The sequence below is a fragment of the Heptranchias perlo genome, chromosome 33, assembly GCF_035084215.1.
Source record: "Heptranchias perlo isolate sHepPer1 chromosome 33, sHepPer1.hap1, whole genome shotgun sequence".
NCBI lineage: Eukaryota > Metazoa > Chordata > Chondrichthyes > Hexanchiformes > Hexanchidae > Heptranchias > Heptranchias perlo.
Window position 1 is genome coordinate 18,691,829 of NC_090357.1, and position 25,042 is coordinate 18,716,870.

Consider the following 25,042-nt stretch of genomic DNA (forward strand, 5'->3'; position numbering starts at 1 on the left):
GTACAATTAACTTTATAAACCCCATGCTAGCATAATCCTGAGGAGGGATAACCAGGTCAGTGATGTATAAAAGTACATCATCTGCATAAAAGGATATTTTATGTTGTTGACCAACAAGTTGCAAATTGCAAATATCTGGATCAGAACAAATGCTGGTTGACAGGGGGTCAATTTGTCAAGCCTGAACAATACAGAGGACGGGGGAACCTTACCAAGAACTGCAAAATAAATAACATTTCTCAGAGACACTGCACAGCCACAAAATACCAAGAACTACAGTGAATTGGTCAGGCTCACCTGAAAGGAGGCAACACCAAGAACTACAGTGAATTGGTCAGGCTCACCTGAAAGGAGGCAACTTTAGGAATCAGTACATCAAAAAATGTATTGACCGCATCAGTAAACCCGAAGTACATTGTGCGCAGTTTCATGTTCTTGTCTCTCAGCAGCCAACTACAGGGAACAAAATTACACAACAAATTTAGTGGACAGACGAATAGGTAAGCACCTAATAATGATCAAAGTTTCCTGTCACCAATGGTCATTTTTCCTTAGCGCTGGTTCATTTAACTAAAGAGAACCTACATACTCCCTTGTATTAATCAACAGAATAAGACTGGATATTACTGCCTTATAATTATAGGATTCAAATGTGGAGGCCTGTCTGTCACTGTCCCGCACAATATCCCACCAGTGGAAAAAAACATTAAATGGTAAGGAATCACTAAGGTCTAAATTATTTTTTGCAGATTTTAATGACTGGGACTGAGCACAATTTTGCTGCGGTCAGTTTTGTTAAGACTTCTGTAAGTAGAATCTCGGCCAATTACAACACAGCTAATGTCACCACAAAAATGTAGAAAATGCTGATTTATTCCTGCTATTAAGAATTCCAGTACTGTTGTCTTCCCCGACACTGGTTGAGCTAATTCAGGTATGTGTGTTTGGTGTATTAAAGTTTATAAGGTGCATAGGCATTTGATCACAATTAGTCATGGATATTACTTGCGCACACAACCTACATATCAATTCACCTGTAAACCAAGTGCAGGCTTTCTGCATATGGACAAATACTCCAAACGCACTATGAAAACCACCAGATTGAATGACTATAGACAGAAATATACAGGGATTGATTTGCATGTGCCTAAACAGTGAATGGAGCTCAGCAATGAGGGGACAAGAACCATACGGGGTGAAATTCCACCATGTAGGAACATAGGAACAGGAGTAAGTCATTTAGCCCCTCGAGTCTGTTCCGCCATTCAATGAGGTCATGGCTGATCTGTGACCTAGCTCCATATACCCACCTTAACCCCATATCCCTTAATACCTTCAATTAACAAAATTCCATCAATCTCAGATTTAAAATGAACAATTGAGCTGGCATCAATTGCCGTTTGCGGAAGAGAGTCCCAAACTTCTACCACCCTTTGCGTGTAGAACGGTTTCCTAACTTCACTCCAGAAAGTCCTGGCTCTAATTTTTAGGCTAAGTCCCTAGTGTTAGACTCCCCAACTAGCGGAAATAGTTTCTTTATCAGTTCCCCTTAACATCTTGAAAACTTCGATCAAATAACCACTTAATCGTCAAAAATCCAGGGAATACAACCCTAGTTTGTGTAATCGCTCCTCATAATTTAACCCTTGGACTCCCGATATCATTCTAGTAAATCTACGCTGCACTCCCTCCAAGGCCAATATATCCTTCCTAAGGTGTGGTGCCCAGAAGTGAGCACAGTACTCCAGGTATGGTCTAACCAGGCTTTGTATAGCTGTAGTATAACTTCTACTCCCTTGTATTCTAGTGTTCTAGATATAAAGGCCAGCATTCCATTAGCCTTTTTGATTATTTTCTGTACCTGTCTATACATTTTAATGATCTATGTACATGGACCCCTAAGTCTCTTTGGACCTCCAGATTTTTAAGCTTTTCACCATATGGAAAGTACTGAATCTATCCTTTTTAGGTCCAAAGTGAATGCCCTCACACTTGCCTGCATTAAAATCCATTTGCCAGTTTTGCCATTCACTTAATCTATTAATATCTCTCTGTAATTTTATGCTTTCATCTACTCTGCTTACAATGCTTCCTATCTTTGTGTCATCTTGGATGTGTGGCTCTCTATCACATCATCTAAGTCATTAATAAATACAGTGTATAGTTGAGGGGCCAACACAGATCCCTGTGGGGCACCACTAGTCACATCCTGCCAATTTTAGCACCTGCCCATTAACCCTACTCTCTGTCTCCTGTCGCTCAGCCAATTTCCTAACCAGGTCAATAATTTGCCCTCAATTCCATAAGCTTCAACTTTAGCTAACAGCCTCTTATGGAGGACTTTATCAAATGCCTTCTAGAAGTCCCTGTCCACTATTTTAGTGACCTCTTCCAAAAAAATTCAATCTGGTTCGTCAGGCATGACCTACCATTTACAAATCCATGCTGGCTCTCTCTGATCAGCTGAAAATTTTCAAGGTATTCAGTCACTCTATCCTTAATTATAGACTCTAGTAATTTCCCGACAACAGATGTTAGGCTAACTGGTCTATAATTCCCTGGTTTCCCTCTCTTACCTTTCTTAAATAGCAGAGTGACATGTGCAATTTTCGAATCTAAAGGAATGGTTCCTGAATCGAGAGAACTTTGGAAGATTATAGTGTGATATTTACAGTGCACTGGTTAACACATTTGTGCAAAATTTCTTTGTCCACTAAACTAAACAAGTAGCAATGTTGTTAAAATAGTGAACAGAAGAACTCCACATGAAAGCATTAACAATTATATGGCAAATAACACAAGAGTTAAAGACCAACCCCATACAGGGGCAACCTCAGTAGATTCTGAAACTTGGAGGATGCTATTTAGCCTGGCTGAAGGTTAGTAGATAGAAAAGTATGAAAACATAAGAATCTAATACTGATTTAAAAGCTTACTGGAAAAAGAATACATCTGTATATTAATAGTCTTACGTGCATGTGCACTTCCCATCAACTATTTCCATTGTAAATTATTATGCCCACATTGACAATGGAAACTGCCTATGTAAATGTGTCACACATTAATTGCACCCTCCCCTTCACAATGAAGACACTGCAGGGCAACTACTGGCAGGAGGATGAAAATACAATGGAGGCAAGTTTACACAGGTACTTTCCATCATAAATGTGGATATAGGAATTCATAATGGATAAAAATGAGAATAGAATGTATGACTTTAAAATGGGAGCTGAATTACGTTCACGTGCCCTGCCTTTTAATCCCACTGCACCTGAAGATTACACTAGGTCATGACTTCCTGCGTGCAAAGCCATGGGAAATCAACTACTGCAATAGAAAATAACCATTTTACTGTGCAACTAATGGGATGGATGCTGATAAAACTTGATACAAAACATACTTAACTGATGGATCTGAAAAATCCCTCCTGAGCATTATGAAAACCTAAATCAACAAGAAGTGGAGTTCTTGAATAAGCAATTGAGAGCACTTTGGTTAAAACCACGTTTTTTTCCACCCCAATTAACAGTTCCACCCTACATACCCTCTGCACTCTATCATTTAATATGGTTGTTGTCTACTTTGAATGAATCACAGGCAACATTTATAGATCACAACTTTTCAAAACTTTTCTATCTTGACTGCTTTTAAGGTTTCATATGTAAATATAAGTACAGAAATAGTACAATTATCTGTACAATATCTTTACAGAATAAGCACCAAAAAAAGGAAAATCTTCTCCGACGCCAGCCACGTCATCGTGGTGAAAGCCAGAATTCTTTCTGCTCAAAGCCGACCAATTCCTCTTCTGAGTCTAAGAGTTACAAACATATTTGTTGTTCTTATCCCTGCCCCCACTGTGTAATGCTGCACGGTTTTCTCTGCAATAGCCTTTACCAAGGCTTTTAAAAAGCAAGATTTTTCCTGCTAGTTTAGTGAATACATTTTAGAATGGGAGCATGACCTAGCACAGCAGGGCAAACATTGCTATTTTCTACCAGCCCTACTGGCTTATTCACATCCACATTTTGTAAAGATTAGCACAGAATCTCTAAATTTCTATACAGTACACACTCTGCAGTATCTTCTAAGTCACTAATACGTAGGAGATAAACTTTAATTATAGCAACTCCAGCTTTGTTCTCTCAGCTTATGAGGTAATTTGAGTCCATCAATATGTTCCTATCCTGTAACACACTGCAGCCTATTCTTAGATCTAACTCTAAGCAAGGATAACATCCACAACGATAGCTAGAAACACAAACCCACTTTCAGTAACGTGGGCAAAGGTTCTGTAGATACTGCTGCATTAAGTTTAATCTTCAGTCTGGATCATTTGAAACACAAAGATTTTGCTGTGTTCTGTGTCTGATTCCTGCTGCATTTACCTGGGCAAACCACCAAGGTCCCACTCCGAGCAGATGTATGGTCCTGGACGTAAAATTACCCATAAATCCAGATCATTGGCCAGTTTGAGGTATGCTCTGTGAGAGAAAATAATATTACAATATGCTGAACCTTTGAACAAAGTGGTGAACTTGTGGTGTCTTTAGCGGTGAATTCTATGTCCTGCACTCACTGGGGGCTCCTTATCCTTGGCTGTAACCAAACAGCATCTTAATTCTCTCGGCATAGGTAAGTGGGATATGTCCATATGGGGAGAGAGTATTCACTTCATATTGGACAAATAAAAACTATTTATGGTTTTCTACATTTCAACAGTGCCTACATTTCAAAAGTACTTAATTTGATGTGATGCACTTTGGGACATCCTGAGGTCATGAAAGGCACTACAAAAATGCAAGTTGTTCTTCTTATGTGGATTTCTCAGTAGTTTGGTTTGGAGGCTGTTAAGCGTGGTGTTAGGTTTTCACGTGTGTCAGATACCTAGCTGACCAAAAATGATATAATGCTATAAAGAAATCAGATTTAGTGTTAAAAAGAAATCAAATATACTACAGTAAATAAATCAAATACAGTGTTAAACAAATTAGATATCATAAACAAAGATCTTTATAAAGAGTGTACAGTATATTTAGAATTTGCATTATTGTTATTACGTTATGTCCCATCACAAACCCTACAAAAACGTTAAGCCAAACATGACTTTGGAACACCTCACTAACAACCATTCATGACTATGACTGTAATATAATGGGAAGTATGGGTAAATATTAATGTATGAAGCAGCCTCCTAACTGATGGTTAGCCAGTTAAGACAGGGAGTGATCCACAGAATCAGTTGGGTGACAGGTTTAATTCCCATTCTGTGCTGACATAGCTGATCTCACCTGAGAGGGCAATTAGGCTTAGCATACCTAGGTTAGGAAGGGGTTTTAAAAAAAACAGGATTCCAGCTTAATCATTACCAGAAACCCTTGCTGGAAGTGCACATGGAGGCTGGATGAGGACAGGGACAGACTTGATTATGATGCTTCCTGTGGTCAAATAGTTTGCTGACACTCACTGCTGAGGCTTACATATGAAGGATGATCTACCAAAGGGTGACTGGTGTCCACAGAACTCTGCCCCAGAAAATAACCAATGCTTTTAAGGGAGGAGGAGAGGGAGAAAATCAACCAAGAAAAAAAAAGGAAGTATCTACTTACTCAAGATCAAGATTGTCCTTGAAATTATATGTTCCCCTCTGTGGTTCATGAAGATTCCAAGGTACATATCTGTAACAAGAATACAAATACTGATACTGTATATAAATCAGCAAGAAATGCTCACTAGAATATCCATGCAGTCACACTACATGTTGATGTGATCATGCTCCCAAGCTCAATCCATTCCACAGCCATTCCCACCAGTGGACAAGAACTGCATTACAACAGTTTCTAGCACTTAAGCCTGGCCTATAAGCTTGTGCAAAAGCAGCTGTGGCTCTGCTTCATAATCTGCTGTTAATCTTAAAAGGTCCCTATAAAATACCAGCTATTACGATTTACAAAGTTCCTCCTGGCTATGGGAGTCTCTCCCAGGAAGCGGAAGACAAAAGGAGGTCCTCTGGTTAAGCACAATTGAAACTTAGCTGTAACCAGTTCAACTCTCACAATGCTGTATCCAAACTGCAATTGATCAGAGAAACTCACTGCCATTAGGGTTATGGCAGGACCAGGGATCGGACAAAATTTTTCAATTACAATGCTTAGGCGAGACCAGTCTGTGTCCTCCCGAGTAAGACCACAATCCAAAATCTCGCCTGCTCCGCAGGGCAAACATCCCAGTAACACTATTACTGACAAGGGCGCCTGCTCTTATTATTCAAATGACCCCTCTCCCAGGATTTGGGACAGGGTCATGGGGAGGGGAAAAGAGCAGGTGTAAGTTCCCTCCTGCTGCACTATAGACAGTGGAGCAGGGTTTCCAGAATTTCCAATCCAACAACTTCAGCAGAGGACAGGAAATTGGCAGAGAAAAATTGGCAAAGAGAAGAAGGCAGAAACTAACTTGTATATAGATGCAATCATTACTTACGTTGTTAAAGTGTTCAAACCTAAAGCTTTCATCTTCAACATTCGGTCAGTCCAGTACGCCCGCGGAACACGAAAGTAGTGCATCGAGCCACCCAGGATGAAAAACTTATTTCCTTCCAACTGAAAATATTCCCTGTCAGCCTGCAATCCCACTTTTCTGCTGAACATTCTTCCTGGAGTGAGAGGTATCCAATGGAACCTAAAAAGCAGATGGAAAACGTCTTAGTTCCAAGTATAATCGTAGCCGAGCAAGCCATTTATGGAGTAGACACATAGTGAGCTCGCCTACAAATCCGTAAGTGCCAGACAGCTTTAGCAGAGATGAGCTAAGATAGGCCAAATTGCCTTCCTCATCCGTATCTTTCCTGTGAATCACTGGCGTTTAGTAGTCATATGACCAAATGACTGTGCTGGGGGGAAGCCAATGGCTTACAAAACAAAGATATTTATCCATTTTACTACCCACACAATCATCATTCTAAAGGTAATTGTTTGAAAACTGTTGCAGATCTCCTGCAATTTGTGCGTAGCTCAGCACAAACACACTTCAATCTACATGTGTTCTGAGCTAACCAGCTTTTTCCACAAGCATAACAAAAGGCATATCATATTATACTCAAAAACAAGTACATCTGGTGATCTCTACAATACTTGGTGTTTCTAAAGGTTTCCCCATTACATCACTGTTGTACTCAGTTAAAAGGTTATGCTAACCGTAGCCACAAATTCTTACCATCTTCACAATAACCTGCGTTATATCTATTTTGGAATCTATCTGTTCCTCTTGGCAACTAGTTCAAGGCTGATTGGGACATTTTGCCAAGGGGCTGCCATATTAGGAAGAGTAAGGCTTTCCTGTAGATTCCTAACATTCTTTCTCATTCAATTTCATATAAACTGAGCTAGAGAACTGTCATAATCGGTGAAAGTCTACTATCTTTGTCTCTCCCACTTCCCCCTTTTTGAAGTGGTGATCTGCTGGCAAGAAAAAAAATCTTTGATGTAAAGTTTCTCACTAGTAAGTTCTTGTATGTATTTGTGATTTTTCAAATTCTTCTAGTGTAATATTCTTAGTGCTCTGAGAATAACTTGCAGTGCTGTGTATTTGCAGTCTTTGCATAAAATACAAGATTCAACCCTCTGTGATGGTAATGAGGAGGATATGTTCTCAACATGGATCCAGCCTGTCACAGTGAAGTGACAAAAATCACATGATCTAAACAGGGATCCAGCTCCTTGTGGTGATGTAATAGATCACATGTTCTAAATACACTGGGGAAGATTTTAATGAGTTCACACTCTATTGGGGAATCTCACCACCCCCCCATGCCCTCCCACTCTGGTTCAGATAAAGAAACTGGTATGCATGTTTCTCATGATTTTTAGACCATTAAAATGAATGGGTGGAAAATCATGTAAAATGTGAATCCAAATGTCCGATACATGCTACAGATGGGTGAGATTTCCTGCCAAGCAGCACAGATTTGGAAAATACTGACTCTACGCAGGATAGAGTGAAGAATACACACATGCAAGAGTTTCTCTCAAACATAAACTCAGACACCAATCTGGCCACAGTCCAAATGGCAGTCAGTTTATATTGGTTTTACAAAAGCTGATTCATTTTAAGATAAGTATATGGGAAGTTAAAATCTTTTGTGTATTTCCCTCTCCATTATAACTGAGGATTTCTTTATTTGTTTGGAGATTGATTGCCACTGTGCACATTTACCATTGATATTCAAGCAGCCATTTAGTTTTAGAGGGAAGTGATTCATATCCAAGCCAATGGATTGGAATTCCAGTAAAATGTTTGGTGTTAAACATCATCTAGCTGTATTACAAATCTTATATCTGCATGCACTTTCTGTCTACAAAACCGTATTTTCTATTGACATGTTTTTGTCACACTTTTGTGCCAACTTTCTCTATTATTACATTTTCCTAAGTCCACATGTATAATAGAAACTGCCGATATAAACTTGGCACATTGTAATTATACCCTCCTGCCAGTGTAGCTTCCTAGTTCTTTAGTCTGCACTGCAGTGAAACTGCGATGCTCCAACCAACTCTAGCTCCCTGCTTCCCTATTTGCTGCAACTTTTGGTAAAAATTAATGTATAAAAGTGAAGGATGAACGACTTTGAAATAGGGACTGAATTAAGTCTGTGTGCCCTCGTCCAAGGGATACCCTGCCCTCTAATCCAACCTCACTTGAAGACTAGACTTGATATTTACTTCAAATGTTTACCAAAGGAGGTTGACAAGTAAGCGAAAAGTTAGCAATATTAGCGAATGAACAGTTAATGCATTTACATGACATCTCTCTTTCTGATATTTTAATATAGACATTTGCCAGTTTATTTAAATTGGTTAAAGTCCCTGCTAAAATAAGAGAGAGCAATGTTACACATATGCATTAAACATTCATCCATTAATATCACCAGTGATTTCGAGGCATGTTAATTATTGTGGTATACAGTGTATTATATGCATCAAATTGTTTCTCTAATTTTTCTCAATTTTCCGTGTTGCTCAAAATTTTTGGCATATTTTGCTGTAACAAATCACCACCAAAAGCAGATTTAAAAAATGGAAATTAGAACTCCATGACCCTAATATTAAGGTTAGCTTGGAGCACAAAATCAAATGACATTAATGTAGGGTCTATTAACATAGAAAATATCCTAAGGCACTTTACAGAGGGGAGAGAGAAAAAAAATAAAGGAACAAAACACCAAGCGATGGTGGAGAGTTGGAAGAGATGACCACAAGCTTGGTCAAAAAGATGAGAGGTTTTGAAGGTGGAGTTTTAAGTGAAGAGGTGAAGAGATTTAGAGGGGAGTTCCAAAGAGTAGGGTGAAGGTGAATGGAACCACTAGTGGGGCGAAGGGTAAGGGGATGCTAAAAACATCAGAGTTTGAATACCAAAGGGTGCAGGAGGAGATGTAAAGCTAGAGGGGGTTGCAGAGATAGAATGAGGCAAGGTCAAGGGGGGATTTGAAGATTCCACTCTCTCAATGTGCAGCTTGTTTGTGGCCATTATGCAAGTGAAATCTCTCTTCATTCGGAGCTTCCATAAAGCCTTCATTTTAAGGCAATCCACTGTGTCACCACTCTTTGACTCAGAGGGTTGGCTTCTGGGAGACCAAGGATATTCCCTGCAGCAATTGGCCATAACACCTGTGCAGCATTCCAGAAACAGCTGAGCAATGGTATAAGGTGTATTCAGAGTAATCACTGAGCTTGTTGGCATGGCTGGATCTATCTAGGGGCATCCTGCAATCCAGTCCAGTAGAGCCTCAAGGATCATGGTTGTGCACTGTATAGTGCATAACTTTGCTTCACCAAAGAGCCCTTGAATGTGGAAGGCCCTTATGAGCATGAACGGCATCAGCAAGGGAAAAAGGTATGGAGGAAAATCTGCTTCAAGCTGCAAGAAACATTCATGCCACTCTCAGAGACCAACCTTCTCTTGATTTCTACACTTGGGATACTGCATTAACAGTCCTGTCTGCATCATTACAACAGTGACTACAGGGTAAATTTTAACCCCACAAATGGGTGGGTTTTTTTAAGTGAAATTTTTTAAGGATGCTACGGGCCTTCATTTTAATAGCTTTTTTATTTTTAACTCTTGGGGGCCGGGATTCCCGGGCCTTCTGCTTCACACCACGCAAGAGGAAATGAGAAGGCCCAGATCAACAGGTGAGTGCCTTTATTGCACAGCTTGTGGGCCAGGAGGAGCAGGAGTTTTTTCCTCCAGGCCCAACTAGCTAACCTGCCTCAATCCCACACACGTGATCGGCCAACCCCTCCCCATCTCCGACCCTCCCCCCCGATGACTGAGCCCCTGATGACCCCCCCCACAAAATGACCGCCAACCCCGATGGAAAAGCTTCCCCCACGATCGATCCCCACTGCCCCGATGACTGATGATCGACACCCCCCCCACCGATCTAAGATTTACCTGCTGGCATCTGCTCCCTGGCTGCTCTCCCGTCCGACTGACAGCCAGCCTGTCAATCTGGCCGGCCTGTCGGGCAGGAAACCCACAGAAAAAGAATGAAAGGCGTCCTCACATCATAATCGTAAGGACGTCCGGGAAACCCGTCCTTCTCGGTTTCCTGTCAGGAATTCCCAGCTCTCCATTAAAATTTACCCCTACACTTCAAAAGTACTTCATTGGTTGTAAAGCACTTTAGGACATACTGAGGTCATGAAAGGTGCTATGTAAACGCAAGTCCTTTCCTTTCTTTCCTCTACAACTATCCCATAATATACAAACCCTTCTCCACATGCAACAACTCATCAAGCTCCCATTTAAGGAACTTCCAAACTTTAGCAAGAACAATGCCTGCACGCACAACTTTAGTGCCACCGTTATTTTAATTAGAAACCATAATGTGCGTCGCCCAAGTGTTTCTTAGAACCATACTTCCCCTTTATGTCAGTATTGAAGTATGTGTGCTTAATTCTACCCTTGTGCTTCTCCTAGGTACTACCTCAGTGGCAAATTGTTTGCGGTGGCTGGCTGCTGCGCTGCAATAAAAGCATCCTGTGACTGAGGTGGTCCTTGTTTCTAAGCAGCAACGTCACTAGATAGACCAACTGCAGGTTGCGCCTCTTCTCCTGCTGCACAGGCAACCAGGCCCTGCTTTCTTTCTTCTACACGTGTAGGCATCGGAGAGGACCAGGAAGGTCAGATTGTGCAGCCGGGTTGATAGACAGCGCCATCATCTTCTTCCATTCCTGCAATGCCATTGGTATTGGCTACTAGCTCAATATGGCCACTGATCTTCAGAAAGCAGACCTAATGGCCCCAGTGAGGTAGGTGAAGCCCAGATTGATGCTGCCCTACAATCCAGCTCCATCCCTTTGGAGATTAGAAGAGACAACCCTCTCCATTCTGTCACCCATGCTTCTATGCCAAAAGTCTGAATATTGAAGGAAGAAGTATAGATTCCATCATGGCACAGGCTCCATCGTGGACTGTAGAGATGCAAGTCCATTTCCCAATGTCCTTCACATTGCTGCTTGTGGGCTCCTCCACCCAAGCTACCATCTATAGCACATCACCTGGCATGGCCACCAATGCCTGCAGCAACATTCAGCTCTGGCTCATTCTCCAACTTCCTGCTTTGGATATCTGAGTTAGTGCTTGAGATGCATAAAGTGCGAGCTTGTGGTGTAAAGTGCTGGGAGGGCTGGACATACTACAAACTATGTGTTCTTCCTTAGGCATCTAGAGGAGGAAAAGATGAAGAGAGATTTGTATAGTTTCCTGATGAGCAGCATTGATGTGTTGCTTACAGCTGAAGGGAGTGACATGAGGGTTTCATGATATGGGTTTGCTGACTGTTAGTGTGAGATACAATAGAATGAGAAGGAAGAGAAGCAGGTGGTCATCATGAACCTACACCATGATGACCTTCTACTTCAGTCTCTGATGCAATCTATGGCCTTGCTCCCCAAGATAAGCGTTTCTCCCTCTTCGGACGTTTGAGCTTTGGGAGACATTCCACTATAGCAGCTCTCTCTCAAGTATTTTTGGCTGATTGAACCCGGCTCCAACCCGCAGACTTCCAGGTTCCCCACTGACATGTCTGGGTGCACGTGCGCCTCCCGAATGTGGAAGTCCCACCGGCAATTAAAGCCGGCGGGATGACAGTTAAGACAGTTGTTGAGATAGTTTAAGTAGTTGAACTACGTAATTTTCTCTACTTTGAGGCAGGGTGCGATTTTGAAGCATCCTCAGTGTGTTTCCCGTGCTGTGGGAAACACTCCATGTTGCAACAGACAGCAGCCAGTGAGCCATTCAAATGCTTATTTGACAGATGGGGAGAAAAGATCACTTATTGCAGCAGGGCACTCAGTTCTTTCACACACAGTTTTGGCTGCAAGATCTTTTTGTTTTCTCTGCAAATTCTTACTTTCCACTCAAAATTCTTCAGTTCAAACATATTTAACTACTTTGCAGACCCCCTCAAACTCACACCGTCAGGATGGGGGTCGCCATGGCTGCATTCACCACTACATCCGAGGACGAACAACATCACCAGCCTCACCAGGCATGGCGTCCACCTCCGCCACTTGGAGCTCCACAATATAGTGCTGCGCCACAGACACCTGCACAAGAGCACAAAGGGCAACAACAGAGAGGGATACTGCTTGAGGAGGCCCTATCCACATCTGCCATCCACATTGAGGAGGAGGCAGAGGCAGAGGAGGAGGAACCCATGGGCAGAGCAGCAGCTCACCTGGCTGCTCGTGAGGCCATGGAGTCACGGATATGTGAACAATTCTCCTAACATCAGAAAGTGTGAACAGTCCGGTCCTCAAACCACCTGGAGAGTCCAGCGCCCACACCAGCCCCCCCACCCCTCCCTGCACAAAACAGTCCTACAACTACACATACACCCACTGTAAAGGGACCCAATAGGTGGCATCAAGTGTCACCGTTCATGGTGAACCTCATGAAAGGGCCCTATCACAAATGCCAGTCAACAATGGCCAAAACGTGGCAATAGTGGTGACAATAATAATATTTAATGCGAGTTGAGCAAAAAGCTAATATAAATGAAAAACACGACCAACCGTCAAACACCCTTGTGCATACCCTTCGTGCTTACAAAACCTTCGCCTTTCTCTTCCAACTACTTCCACGTGGTACATCCCCTGTGGCTGCAGCAGAGGTAGTGGCAGGTTGCTCTTGTGCATGCCTTGACTGCTTAGATGCTTTGGGCCTACATCCTCTAGGTTTTGGAGCCCGTGAGGGCTCCTCCAACGACTGCTCCACCTGCACCTGTGCAGGGACAGACTCGGCCACCTGGAGGGGGTAGCATTGCGGGTACTGGTTGAGAGGGGAGCAACGGGTGAGACGTAGGAGCGCTTTGAATAGCATCCCCACTTCCATGTCCCCTTTTGCCATTATGTGGGCCAGGCCCATATCACTCCTACCACTCTGCTGGACAACAGTTTGGAGGATATGTGTGAAGCCTTGTAAGGCCAGTGCTAGTGTATCTGCCTGCCAGTTTATGGCGGCAGGATGTTGTTCACTGAGTCCGAGCGAACGTTGTCAGGGCCTGAATGGACGTATTTGTGAGCCATGCTCGAAGTTCATGGAGGCTAGCCTTCTCTCCATCGCAGACATTCCCGCACTTACCCATGACAGTATCTCGGAGAGTTGCTCGCGTCCCTGTGACACTATCTCCGAGATTCCCTCCCGTACCTGTGCCACCATTCCACTCATGCAGGAGTTGGACTCCTCCACCCTCTGCTCTGTTGTGGAGAGTCCGCATGGCACCTGTTCCAGCACCTCGCAAATGTGCTGCTGTCCCTCGCATCTGCATCCAGCTGGGCAGAACCTGGAGAGAAGTGCTCCCACCGACGCGGACTCTCCGCAGCTGCCCCTGCCACCAGCGTCTGCTTGTGCTCATGTGTGTGGTAATTCACCAGGTGCCAACCCAACTAACTGAGGACTAGGACCCACCGAGGTATGAGTATCTGCACTGATGGATGGCTCACTAAGATGTGACACTGCACCCTCAGAGGCCGACAGGTCCTCTGAGGAACCACCTTCTGCCGTCACAGCAGTCAATGAAGGCCCTGTAAGAGAACAGAAGACAATATTAAGCATTATCACAGATGTGTCATGTTGCGATGAGCATACTGAGATGCTGAAGATGGCAAGGCATGTTAACATCAATTCATATTGTGTGTGATGGATGTTAAAGTTATGTCACCAGAAGTTTGTCGGGTGCCAGTCTCGGCATCTCCGGCAGACAGGCACTCGAGGGTTTGACTGAGCTCCAGCGCCTCCTGCTCCGCATCTGTGAAGACGACGATTTGTTGCGGCAACCCCTCCAGTACTCGCCCTCTCCCATGCATTCGGAGCTCTCTTCTCCTATAAAGGGAGAAAGTACAGACGCATGAGTGAGTGATGGTGACGTGGCCAACCGATGAATGCAATTGGTTTGGGTGCGGCTGACCATGAAAGAGATGCATCAGAGGGTGAGTATGAGACAGAGCCATGACATTGTCTGAGGATTGGGTTGAGTGGTAGTGGTGGGGTAAGTAATGGGGAGGTGAGGAGGTGCTGAGGATGAGCCTTAAGTGGATGTGAGGAGTGATGTGATAAAGTAGTGTTGGCAGTGCAGAATAAGCTGGGGGTGGGGGGCTGTGATGTGGAAGACGGAATGTAGGAGAATGAGTAAGTGTACTCACTTTGGCTGACCTAGTTAGGTCTTTGAAACGCTTCCTGCACTGAACCCAGGTGCGGGATATGTTGCTGTTGCTGGTGGCCTCCTCAGCCACCTCTAGCCAGACCTTCTTGGTGGCAGAGGCAGGGCACTTCCTTCCGTCCGCTGGGTAAAACACATCCCTCCTCCTCCTCCTCACCCCATCCAATAGTACCTGGAATGAGGCATCGTTGAATCTTGGAGCAGCCTTGCCCCTGTGCTGCTCCATTGTGTTGTGTGGGTGTTCGCTCCAGGAAATGCCATTGGAGGACTGCCCCTTTAAATAGAGCTCCTCCACCTGACAGCCTGTGATGTGGGTGCGCAGTCCACTCACTGCGCAGCTTTCGGACGGCAAACCCGGAAGCCACTAAGTGGCACCAATTGACTCGTGATCACGTGAGAAACGGATATATTTATTGGGCGGGTTACCTACGCACCCAATCAACCCCTGCTGCCATCCCGCCTCCACTCTAATGTCGGGGCCCTTATGTCAAACAAGATAAGGGGGTTCAGCCATATGTCAAAGCATGTAATAACAGCAAGCAAGCTGTTAATTTTAGGTCCAAATTGGAAATAGGTTTGTTCAATCACAAGTATAAAATCTTAGGATGGGGAGATGGACACAAAGTTGGAACTTTCCCACACGTTTTTTAAATAGCTAATGTCAAAATGGGGTGGTTCTCTATTCACTGTGCTTCTAAAATGGAGGACGGGTGACACATGGGCATGATTTTAGCTCGGAGCCGGGACCCCAGCGCATGTGTAGATATGCACGTGGGGAACCCGGAAGTCAAGTGAGTGTGTCGCAATCTGCGATCGCAACTCAATTGAAGGTAAGTATTTGTGCTTCCGGGTTTACCACGTGCCGGGCAGCCAGATTGACAGGCTGGGTGCTTGTCAGAGAGGAGGGAGGGAGAGAGAGATTGTGGGCCGTGAAAGAAATCGAGGAGTGGGGGGGGGGGGGGGGGGGGGAGGAGAAAGGTGGAGGGGTGACATTGTGTGGGCTTTGGAGAAGATCGGGGGAAGTGGCCCGATCACACCAGGTGAACCTGTTGGCCTGGATGAAGCTCTCCTGCTCCTCCGGGCCCACAAGCAGTGCAATAAAGTCACTCACCTCATGGATCCAGTCCTTCTCACCTGCTTTCACCTGACGTGAATCAGAAGCGATGGGAAACCCGAACAGATAAGGTAAAATTCGTTTGACATATCTAATACCTGAAGTGCCCGAACTATCGCAATGAGGTACATTGCCCTTTTAAATATTGGCCCGCCGGCTTTAAGTGGGGATGAGACTTCTAGGTTTCTGTTGCGCGCGCGCATCCAATCGAGCCTTGGTTAAACCCAGGAGTGGGCACGTTGGAGCTGAGATGCGACTCCGCTCCAAAAACAAATGATTTTTATTGCCCACCTACCCCAACCCCGTTCTTGGGGATTAAAATTACACCCATTATGAATGAAGCACAGTTGGTTAATCAGAAATCTACTAAGATAAAAGACGCTTTGTTCTAGATGCAAAGTTAATTGCATGATGATGGGATTTTAACAGGTATTTAAGATCCAGATGACTAATTCCTCATTAGTATTCCAGATAACCATCCTTACATAATGTACCTTTGATAATGAGTTATTGACAGCACAGCTTTCAAAGACCACAAAACTCAAAGATGGAGCATTCCCCTGCTATCTTTAATTCTGGTGTGAGAGTGCCAAATTCTTTGGACGAACTGGAACTTGAATCATCTACATACATAGATTGCAAGGAGTAACTTACTGGGCATTTTCACCCTTTGTGCAGAGCAAGTCAAAGTTCTATTCTTTAAGTTTTCTGCTATTAAGTACCGTGCTGCGTCTTTCTGCTTTTGTATTATTTCACCCATAAATAAATCTGAACAAGTAGCTCAGCCTGTACACATGGTCTGGCAATATGTTATTTTCCACTTTCTGAGGTGATGACAGAACATGATGAGCATCAACATATTCTTCTAGTGAACGACTTACTACGATTTGAGAATAAATGTTAAACCAGAAATACACTAATCCGTTCAAAGATGCAAACTTTGTGAAATAAAATTCATATTATTACTGAAACTGCCGCTTAGCCAAGGATACCAGTAACCGTGTCGAGAAAAAGCCCAAATTGTAACCGCAGTAGTGAATAAACCAACAACAAATTGCATTTATATAGCGCCTTTAACGTAGTAAAACGTCCCAACGCACTTCACAGGAGCGATTATTAAAGACAGGTGACCAAAAGCTTGGTCAAAGAGGTAAGTTTTAAGGAGGTTTTAACCATTAGTATCAGAAGTATTTGAAGTGAAGGTCTTTCCAGATTAAACAAGGGTTACCATCACAAAAGAATAAAAACTCTGTTCTTTGCAAAGTATGTGAACAATTGCCAGAGTGCTGTGCATTCTCCATCTGTGATGCTTCACCAAGCTGGTGGTAAAGTGCTGTTGAGGTACATTATTATCCAACGGTGTACAATTAAGTAACACGTGGGTATTACATACCTTGATAACCTTTCTGAAGCCAGCAAATTTCTTCTTCACCTTCTCCCAGGTTTCGGTCACAGGGAATTCACTCAGCTACTTCCATCCAGGCTCTGATGCTCCTCTTTACTGGCAGATGACTCTTAGCTCTAAAAAGGGCCATCCTTCTATGCAAGGCCTTCAAAGCTGCTTTAACGAATAGGGCCTTTCTGACTCATGCCCTTGCTCCAGCCATTACAAACCCTCTGCAGTAGCAGGATAGCTTTAAGGGCAGCCAGGTGCAAAACCGCAGGGAGCGCCAGCACACGGTGAAAAACCGCAGGGAGCGCCAGCACACGGTGAAAAACCGCAGGGAGCGCCAGCACACGGTGCAGCACCAGCACACGGTGCAGCACCAGCACACGGTGCAGCACCAGCACACGGTGCAGCACCAGCACACGGTGCAGCACCAGCACACGGTGCAGCACCAGCACACGGTGCAGCACCAGCACACGGTGCAGCACCAGCACACGGTGCAGCACCAGCACACGGTGCAGCACCAGCACACGGTGCAGCACCAGCACACGGTGCAGCACCAGCACACGGTGCAGCACCAGCACACGGTGCAGCACCAGCACACGGTGCAGCACCAGCACACGGTGCAGCACCAGCACACGGTGCAGCACCAGCACACGGTGCAGCACCAGCACACGGTGCAGCACCAGCACACGGTGCAGCACCAGCACACGGTGCAGCACCAGCACACGGTGCAGCACCAGCACACGGTGCAGCACCAGCACACGGTGCAGCACCATGTGCTGCACAGCACCTACTCAGAAAATTACCCACACAATGCAAATGAGTTTAGAAGATTAAAGCTTCACTGGATAACTGGCAAGTGAAACCTGCCAAAACATTTACAGATTTGCAGAACTTCTAAAAAAGGAGACTGACTGATTAACCACACACTATTTTAAAGCCTAAAAACACAAGTGTCAACAAAAGGAAAACTTATTTGTTCCTGTGCAAACAAAAATCAGCCAAGACTGCTGCAGATGAAAGAACAAGAACTAAGCTGTGGCTCAGGATGAGGTCTTACATAGAACAAGACGGAGAAAAGAAATCGTGGAACAAAAAGGGCCCATTAAAGTCACATAGATCATATACAATCTATTCCATCATAAACTGAATCCCACTTATTCAATCCCGAGAGAAAGTTTTGCATAAATCCTTCCTGATCCCCAATAGTAATCAAGCAATGCTCTAGAATATCTATCTATCCCCAAATTTTCACTATTCAATCCCAACTGGTTGCTTTCCATATGGTCGTTTTATTGCTGCAATTACCTAGAAACCATGGTGTTCCACAAAACGTTCAAATATATCTACCTTTACTTAAACTTAAAATCGGCAATGCCTTTCCTAACGAGACATGCATTCAGCCTTTTTTAAGGGAATTAACAGATGCTGTTCCACTATGTAACATATTAATTTTGTAGTCTTGACTTGTAGTTTTGTGCTACAGTTCAAGTTAAACAGGTATTCTATATCCTCATTTTAAAATGTTGGATCAAGTCCACTTCCTGATGCTATTTTTTTCCCAGTGTGACAATCTTCAGCCTAATGAATCTCTCTTCATAAATCATGATATTCTGGCTATTCTACAAAAGCCTCCCTAATGAATTGATGTTCTTTTAAAACACAGGGTAGCCCAAATGTGCACAATATTCTAAATGTGGCATTGCCAAACATTTATGCAAGGTTAGAATAATTATTTTTCCAGACTCGAGATGGAAGGAGAAATTAGCACACAGAACTGTCGAGCAGCAGTTTGATGGGGTTTTTTTTTAAAAAAAAGAGACTGCACATCCTAGTGCTCGATTAGCCTCGTTGATAATAGCTTCACATTCTCAGGAACCTTTTGGTGAATAAGAGTCAACAAATCCAAATCTTTTTCCTTGGTTTATGGTCATCATTTCAATGGAACACACTTCTCCTGAACCAATATGTATTTGCCCAAATTAAAATTCAGGTGACATTCTTTAAACTATCCACATAATTGGTCCAGATCACTTAGAATGGTTCAATTCTGTCTTTTATTCGTAGCTCTGTGTCATTAGCAAATTTTGTAATATTACATGTCGTATTTGCCTTGACTTATAAGTCAGGCAATCAGCAGGAAACCCAGAACAGAAACCTGCAAAACTCCCCTAGTCACAGCCCCTAACCAGAGCTTTTACTGTTCATCATCACTTTCCATGTCCTAGTGCCAAGATTAATCATTTCAGTTTCCTGGGCTTTTTATAAGTTTAGTATTGTGTCCTTTCAATGTTTTAAGAAAGTGGATTCTGCGACCCATGCTCTCCCAACATTAAAATATGGAGCTCTGTGCAATTGTGTAAGCTTGCACATACACAGCTCCTTCCTGGTGAGCAAAGCGTGAGTTGCCCCCACCCCCACCCCCTCCGGGTGAAGCCCACTGAATAATTCACGTCTTACTGGCTGCACTTGACACTTTGCAACTACCTTTCCCATAGTGTCACTGCATCCTTTGACGCTTGTTTAGAAAGCATTAGGGACCCACAGTCCCTCAGCGTGGACTGCACGCCATCATTTGTTTAGACATTCTAACAACCAGCAACCTGCATTCTTACTAAAGACAGGATACTAATTTGGCTGTAAAATAAAGATTGCTTCAGGGGATAGCAGCACAACTGACTGTTCACTTTAGTCAGTAGCACTATTAGTGAACTGCAAATAAAATATGATCACTGGCATTACTACTCCTTTATAAGCTTTTTGTTTTCGTCCCCTTTATATTTCCCCCGTGTAACTCTATTCCATAGTCTGCCTAAGGGAGCAAGCAACCTGCTCCCATTCCCCTACCGATACCCACTCTGCTAACTGCACTAAAGCTACTTGGGACAATGTTCCCTATTGATAAATGTGGAAACATCCCAGTCTCTGCTTAACATGTCTCCACAATGACATGGCTGTGGCCTGGAAGTAACGAACTGGAAGACAGGGGTAAAACACAGCTGCAAAGCCACATCTTACCACACCAAGGCATAACATATTGGAGCAGCACTCTCACACGTGCAAAAAAATTAAACGTACAGCATCACAGGCGCCCAAACTTGGAGGCCTCAAAATAAATGTAAATTGATCTCAACTGGCATCCACTGAGTCTTCCAATGTAGCCCATAATAACTCAGCCCAGCAGTGAGTTTCTGGAAATGTACTCTAATTGGCCCTGCAAATCTACTAACTCACTCAAGCAGGTACATTCAAAAGAAAAAAATCCCAACTGTCTGATTAAGTTATTTTAATCTAAAAAGGGAGGAAGGTCTTTGCCAGATCAGATGTTGCAGGCAGTCACAATCTCAGCAAAAGCAACTAATGCTGCACTGATTATCTCTTTCAAAAAGAAGCCTATTATATATACATGGTTAGAAAAAAGATGGAAGGTTAGGATATGCATAGACACAAATTATCAAATATGGATTTTCACTTGATTACTGGGGAATGGGGGCATTATGGGAGAGAGAGAAAAATAATAGAATGTTAAGTTAGGCCCACAGCACTCCAGTTTACCATCTCATGTTTCCCAGGTCAAAATTTCAATGCACTGTGCAGTGTATCACAACTTTGCAGATTCTCTTGCTTTCTCGTGCTGCAGACTAACAGGTCAGTTCATGTGGCCTCAACGTCCTGCTATGATCTGTACACAGGAACCTCCAAAGAATGACAGGACCATGTATGGAAAACTCCCAAATTTCACCAGTTCTTGCAGGAGAATTTATTTTTTTGAGAAAACTAAGTGGAGGGCCAAGGCCCATAGTGCAGGACACAACCACCGTTGAAAAAGTAGGGGAAGACAAGATAAATCATGAATCAGTGATTAGGTGATGGCAAGTTTGGGTTCTAATAGCCTATAGATTGTAGGAAATAGTGAAGACTAAATCAGCAAAGTCATTATACACTTAGAGTGGAAGATGGCACAATTAGTCTTGATTTCAACACAATGAGGATGTAGCAAGGAAGAAGAGCTTGTCCAACGGCCTGTTTACAGCTTAGAAAAGTGAGAGAGAAATTCAGAGTAACACTGACATCAACATCATAGTATATACTCTCTTTTCAATCAGAATCAACGATGCAGAGAGAAGGATGAGTAAATTACAAAGTTACAATCAGCCAAAAAAACTATCTGACTTCATAAAATCTTTGGCCCATTTGATTTCATCCTTATACCAGCCTTACCATCTCCCCATTACAGCATTCTAATTGTTTCTTAAGTAAGTCCAGTACCCTGGCCCCATCCACTCCTCCTGTTAATCTGTTCCAGCTGTTGATAACTTTTGTGTAAAGAAATACTTCCTGGTGTTTGTCCTAAACTTGCCTTTCATAATCATGAACTTGTGCCCTCTTGTCCTGCTGCCTTGGCATATGCAACAGTACTGTTCCAGGCTTATCTTCTCTATATCTTAAAACATCTTAAGTACCTCTCTTTATACAATCTCCTGAGACATCTCCTTTTGCGGTCAAATCGCCGGTTTATCTAGTTGTTCCTTAAAGCTCATCCTTCCGACAGCCTCATTGCTCTTACTGCATGTTATATGTTGCAACAACCCAAAACAATACAATTATCATCTAGTTTATTTAATGCTTCTTCCCATTACTTAACTGAGATGATCTATTACATCATCCAACAATCATTCCAATGATACCTCCTCTCTGTTTTTTTCCTCTCTTCCACCACATCTATTAATAAACTTGTACAGCTCTTATCTTTCAATTCTGAACAAAGGCACGAACCCAAAACATCAACTGTCTGTTCTCACCACAAATACTGACTGACCTGCCGTGTTTCCAAATTTTCTGTTTTTCTTACACTACTTCAGATCTGGCCTAACATATTTACATTGGAACAGCGAAAAACTGATGATTTCTTTAGCTGAGGCTCAGTGTACACCACATTTTCTCAAATTGGCATCCACCCCATACCCTCGAAGGCAACCAAGTGAACCCAGAAGTCTATGAAATCATCAAATTTCTATATTTGTGTATTTGTTAACTTATTAGCAAATTATTTCTATTACCGTATACTACTACTACTACTACTACTACTACTAATAATAATAATGGTTTCTGCAGTTATAGTACTATTTTCCTTTGGGTAGATGACATTGTCTTTCAGATATTTGTAGGGTTAGAGATCTGCAACAACAATTTGTAAGTCATTGAAGTTAGCTTTGGTCTGGATATGTGGACGTTACTAAACTTTGCTACTGAGAGGAACCAAGAAATACACTCTTTTAACATCATTGTTTAGGGATACAACCAAACCCTACAAATGCCAGTTTTGTTATATTGTAGCACTCTTGTCTCCGAGTCAGAAGCTCATAGGTTCAAGCCCCACTCCAAGACTTAAAACACATAATCTAGGCTAATAACTCAATGCAGAACTGAGTGAATGCTGCATTGTCAGAGATGGCACCTGTCAGATGAGATGTTAAACTGAGATCCTCTCTGTCTGTTCAGGTGAATGTAGAAGAATCTATGGCATTACTTGAAGAAGAGCTGGGTAGTTGTCCTGGCCAACATATATCCCTCAACCAACACCACCAAAATAGATTAACTGATTATCTATCTCATTGCAGTTTGTGGGACCTTGCTGTGCGCAAAATGGCAACCATGTTTGCCTACATAACAATACTTCAGAAGTAACTCATTGGCTGTAAAGAACTTAGGGACATCCTGAGGGTGTGAAAGGTACTATATAAATACAACTTTCTAACATAGTAAATACTGCATCTCACAGTGCTTCAGCAAACATTTCCAGCACACCCCAAAACTTCAAACTAAAAGGGTTGGAGGAGAATAAATAAACGAATGCGCCACCATTAGACGTGAGGGCAGAATCACACAAACAAATCATAAAAATGCGTGGTGGATGTGATGCAGACTCTCACTCAGTACCTGAGTCTGTACAGTACCAGTGCCACTACAATCAGAAGCAGGAGTCCAATTCTCCGCACATGCTCCCTCCTCACTGCAATGACCTGCATGGACGTCGATCCTTTCTGTGATAGTAACTTTAACATCAAAGTCAACACCTTCTCTCCTTCGGCGGCACAAAAAAAAACCAACCCGCAGGCTCCTCACTCCGCCGGGACAGCGCAACCCTTCCGGCTCCCTGACAACCCTGGCCGACACCCTCGCACCGCTGCCCATTGGCTGCCCGCAACCTCATGCTCCGTCCTCATTGGTTCAGATGTTTCCCTCCCGCCCCGCCCACTGGGATGACCCGGGATCCCATTGGTCAGAAGTGTCGATCGCGTTCCGATTGGTGCTTTGAGCCGTCAATTGATTGTGTGCGGGAGCTCTGATTGGCTCCTAAAGTTGGAGCGCTGTAAAGTTCTTTTGGTTGTTCGGCGGATAGAGAGAGAGAGAAAGGGAAAGAGAGGGGAGAGAGAAAGAGGGGAGAGAAAGGAAGAGGGAGAAAGAGAAAGAGAGGGGAGAGAGAAAGAGGGGAGAGAAAGGAAGAGGGAGAAAGAGAAAGAGAGGGGGGGAAAAGGCAGCGAGAGAGGGGGAGAGAAAGAGAAAAAGTGGGAGAAAGAGAAAGGGAGAGAGAACGATAAAGAGGGGGAGAGACAGAAAGGGAGAGAGAGAGGGAGAGAGAGAAGAGAAAGGGAAAGGGAGGGGAAAGAGAAAGAGGGGAGAGAAAGGGAGAGAGAGAAAGAGGGAGAAAGAGAAAGAGAGGGGGGAAAGGCAGCGAGAGAGGGGGAGAGAAAGAGGGGAGAGAGAGAAAGAGAAAAAGTGGGAGAAAGAGAAAGGGAGAGAGAACGATAAAGAGGGGGAGAGACAGAAAGGGAGAGAGAGAGAGAAAGAGGGGAGAGGGAAGGGGAGAGAGTGGGTGAGGGAGAAGGGGAGGGAGAGGGGAGGAGGAGGAGAGAGAGGGGGACAGAGAGGGAGAATTGGGGATGGGAAGGGAGGGAAGGAAGAGAGAAAGGGAGGCAGGGGGACAGAAAGGGAGAGTTGGGGAGGGGAAGGGAGAGGCGGGGCAGGACAGGCAGGAGGGGAAAAGAGGGAGGGAGAGAGGAGGAGGGGGAGAGGGAGGGGACAAGAGAGGGGAAGATTTGGTCTGGTCTCAATGTATTAAATCCTCCTAATATAATGGTTTATAAATCAGGGTTCAAGTCATGTTACTGAGTTGAGGCAACTTTCTGGGATGTGCCATTTTCTTGCCCATTCTTTCATTTTGGTCGTGGCATCTCCACCTGACCAGGGATGTACTGTGCCAGGAGGCTACTAGCAGCTGGACGATAATCCCTTTTGAATATGTAGAGTTGCTCTCTTAGAGAGTAAGTGTACATGAGCATGATTACAGGTCCCATTCCATTTCATAAAGATCAAGATCTGGCACATATTTAGAAATTTAAGGTGCGGCAATTATGTGAATCGTTTCAGTATAGCTCTGCTTTTTATGGCAGCCACAAAAGGATGTTGTTATTCTGGTAAAGTGTCCCATATATCATTTTACCATTAGTCGAAAGAAGCAGAATGGCCTAATTACATTATTCAATCACATAATATCACATTTCCACTAACAATGTAAATGTAATGAAAAAGTGGAGAAAAGCAGCCAAGTGAAAAGCATTCTAATTGTTCACACAGCCACAAAAACTCAAACGTTCTCAACCACCAATCTAGTTATTTCTTTGCAGTTTGTGGGATCTTACTGTGTCAAAATTGGCTGCCGCGTTTGCCTACATAACAACAGTGACTGCAAAAGTAATTCATTGGTTTTAAATCACTTTGGAATGTCCTAAGGATGTGATAGGGCCCTTTATAA

At 43.5% G+C, this 25,042-nt stretch overlaps 1 protein-coding gene across 1 annotated transcript in view; it reads right to left on the bottom strand.

Annotated features, from left to right (window-relative positions):
- Window positions 1-23,405, bottom strand: part of LOC137301507 (beta-galactosidase-1-like protein 2) — a 60,189-nt gene extending 36,784 nt beyond the window's left edge. Inside the window, exons 1-5 of the mRNA XM_067971034.1 lie at window positions 23,167-23,405; window positions 6,481-6,678; window positions 5,610-5,678; window positions 4,389-4,484; window positions 345-453 (exon numbers count right to left, since the gene is read on the bottom strand). Coding sequence (XP_067827135.1) covers window positions 345-453; window positions 4,389-4,484; window positions 5,610-5,678; window positions 6,481-6,678; window positions 23,167-23,291 — 597 coding nt within the window. The 5' untranslated portion in view covers window positions 23,292-23,405. The remainder of the gene's footprint in view (window positions 1-344; window positions 454-4,388; window positions 4,485-5,609; window positions 5,679-6,480; window positions 6,679-23,166) is intronic.
- Window positions 23,406-25,042: the final 1,637 nt, after the last annotated feature.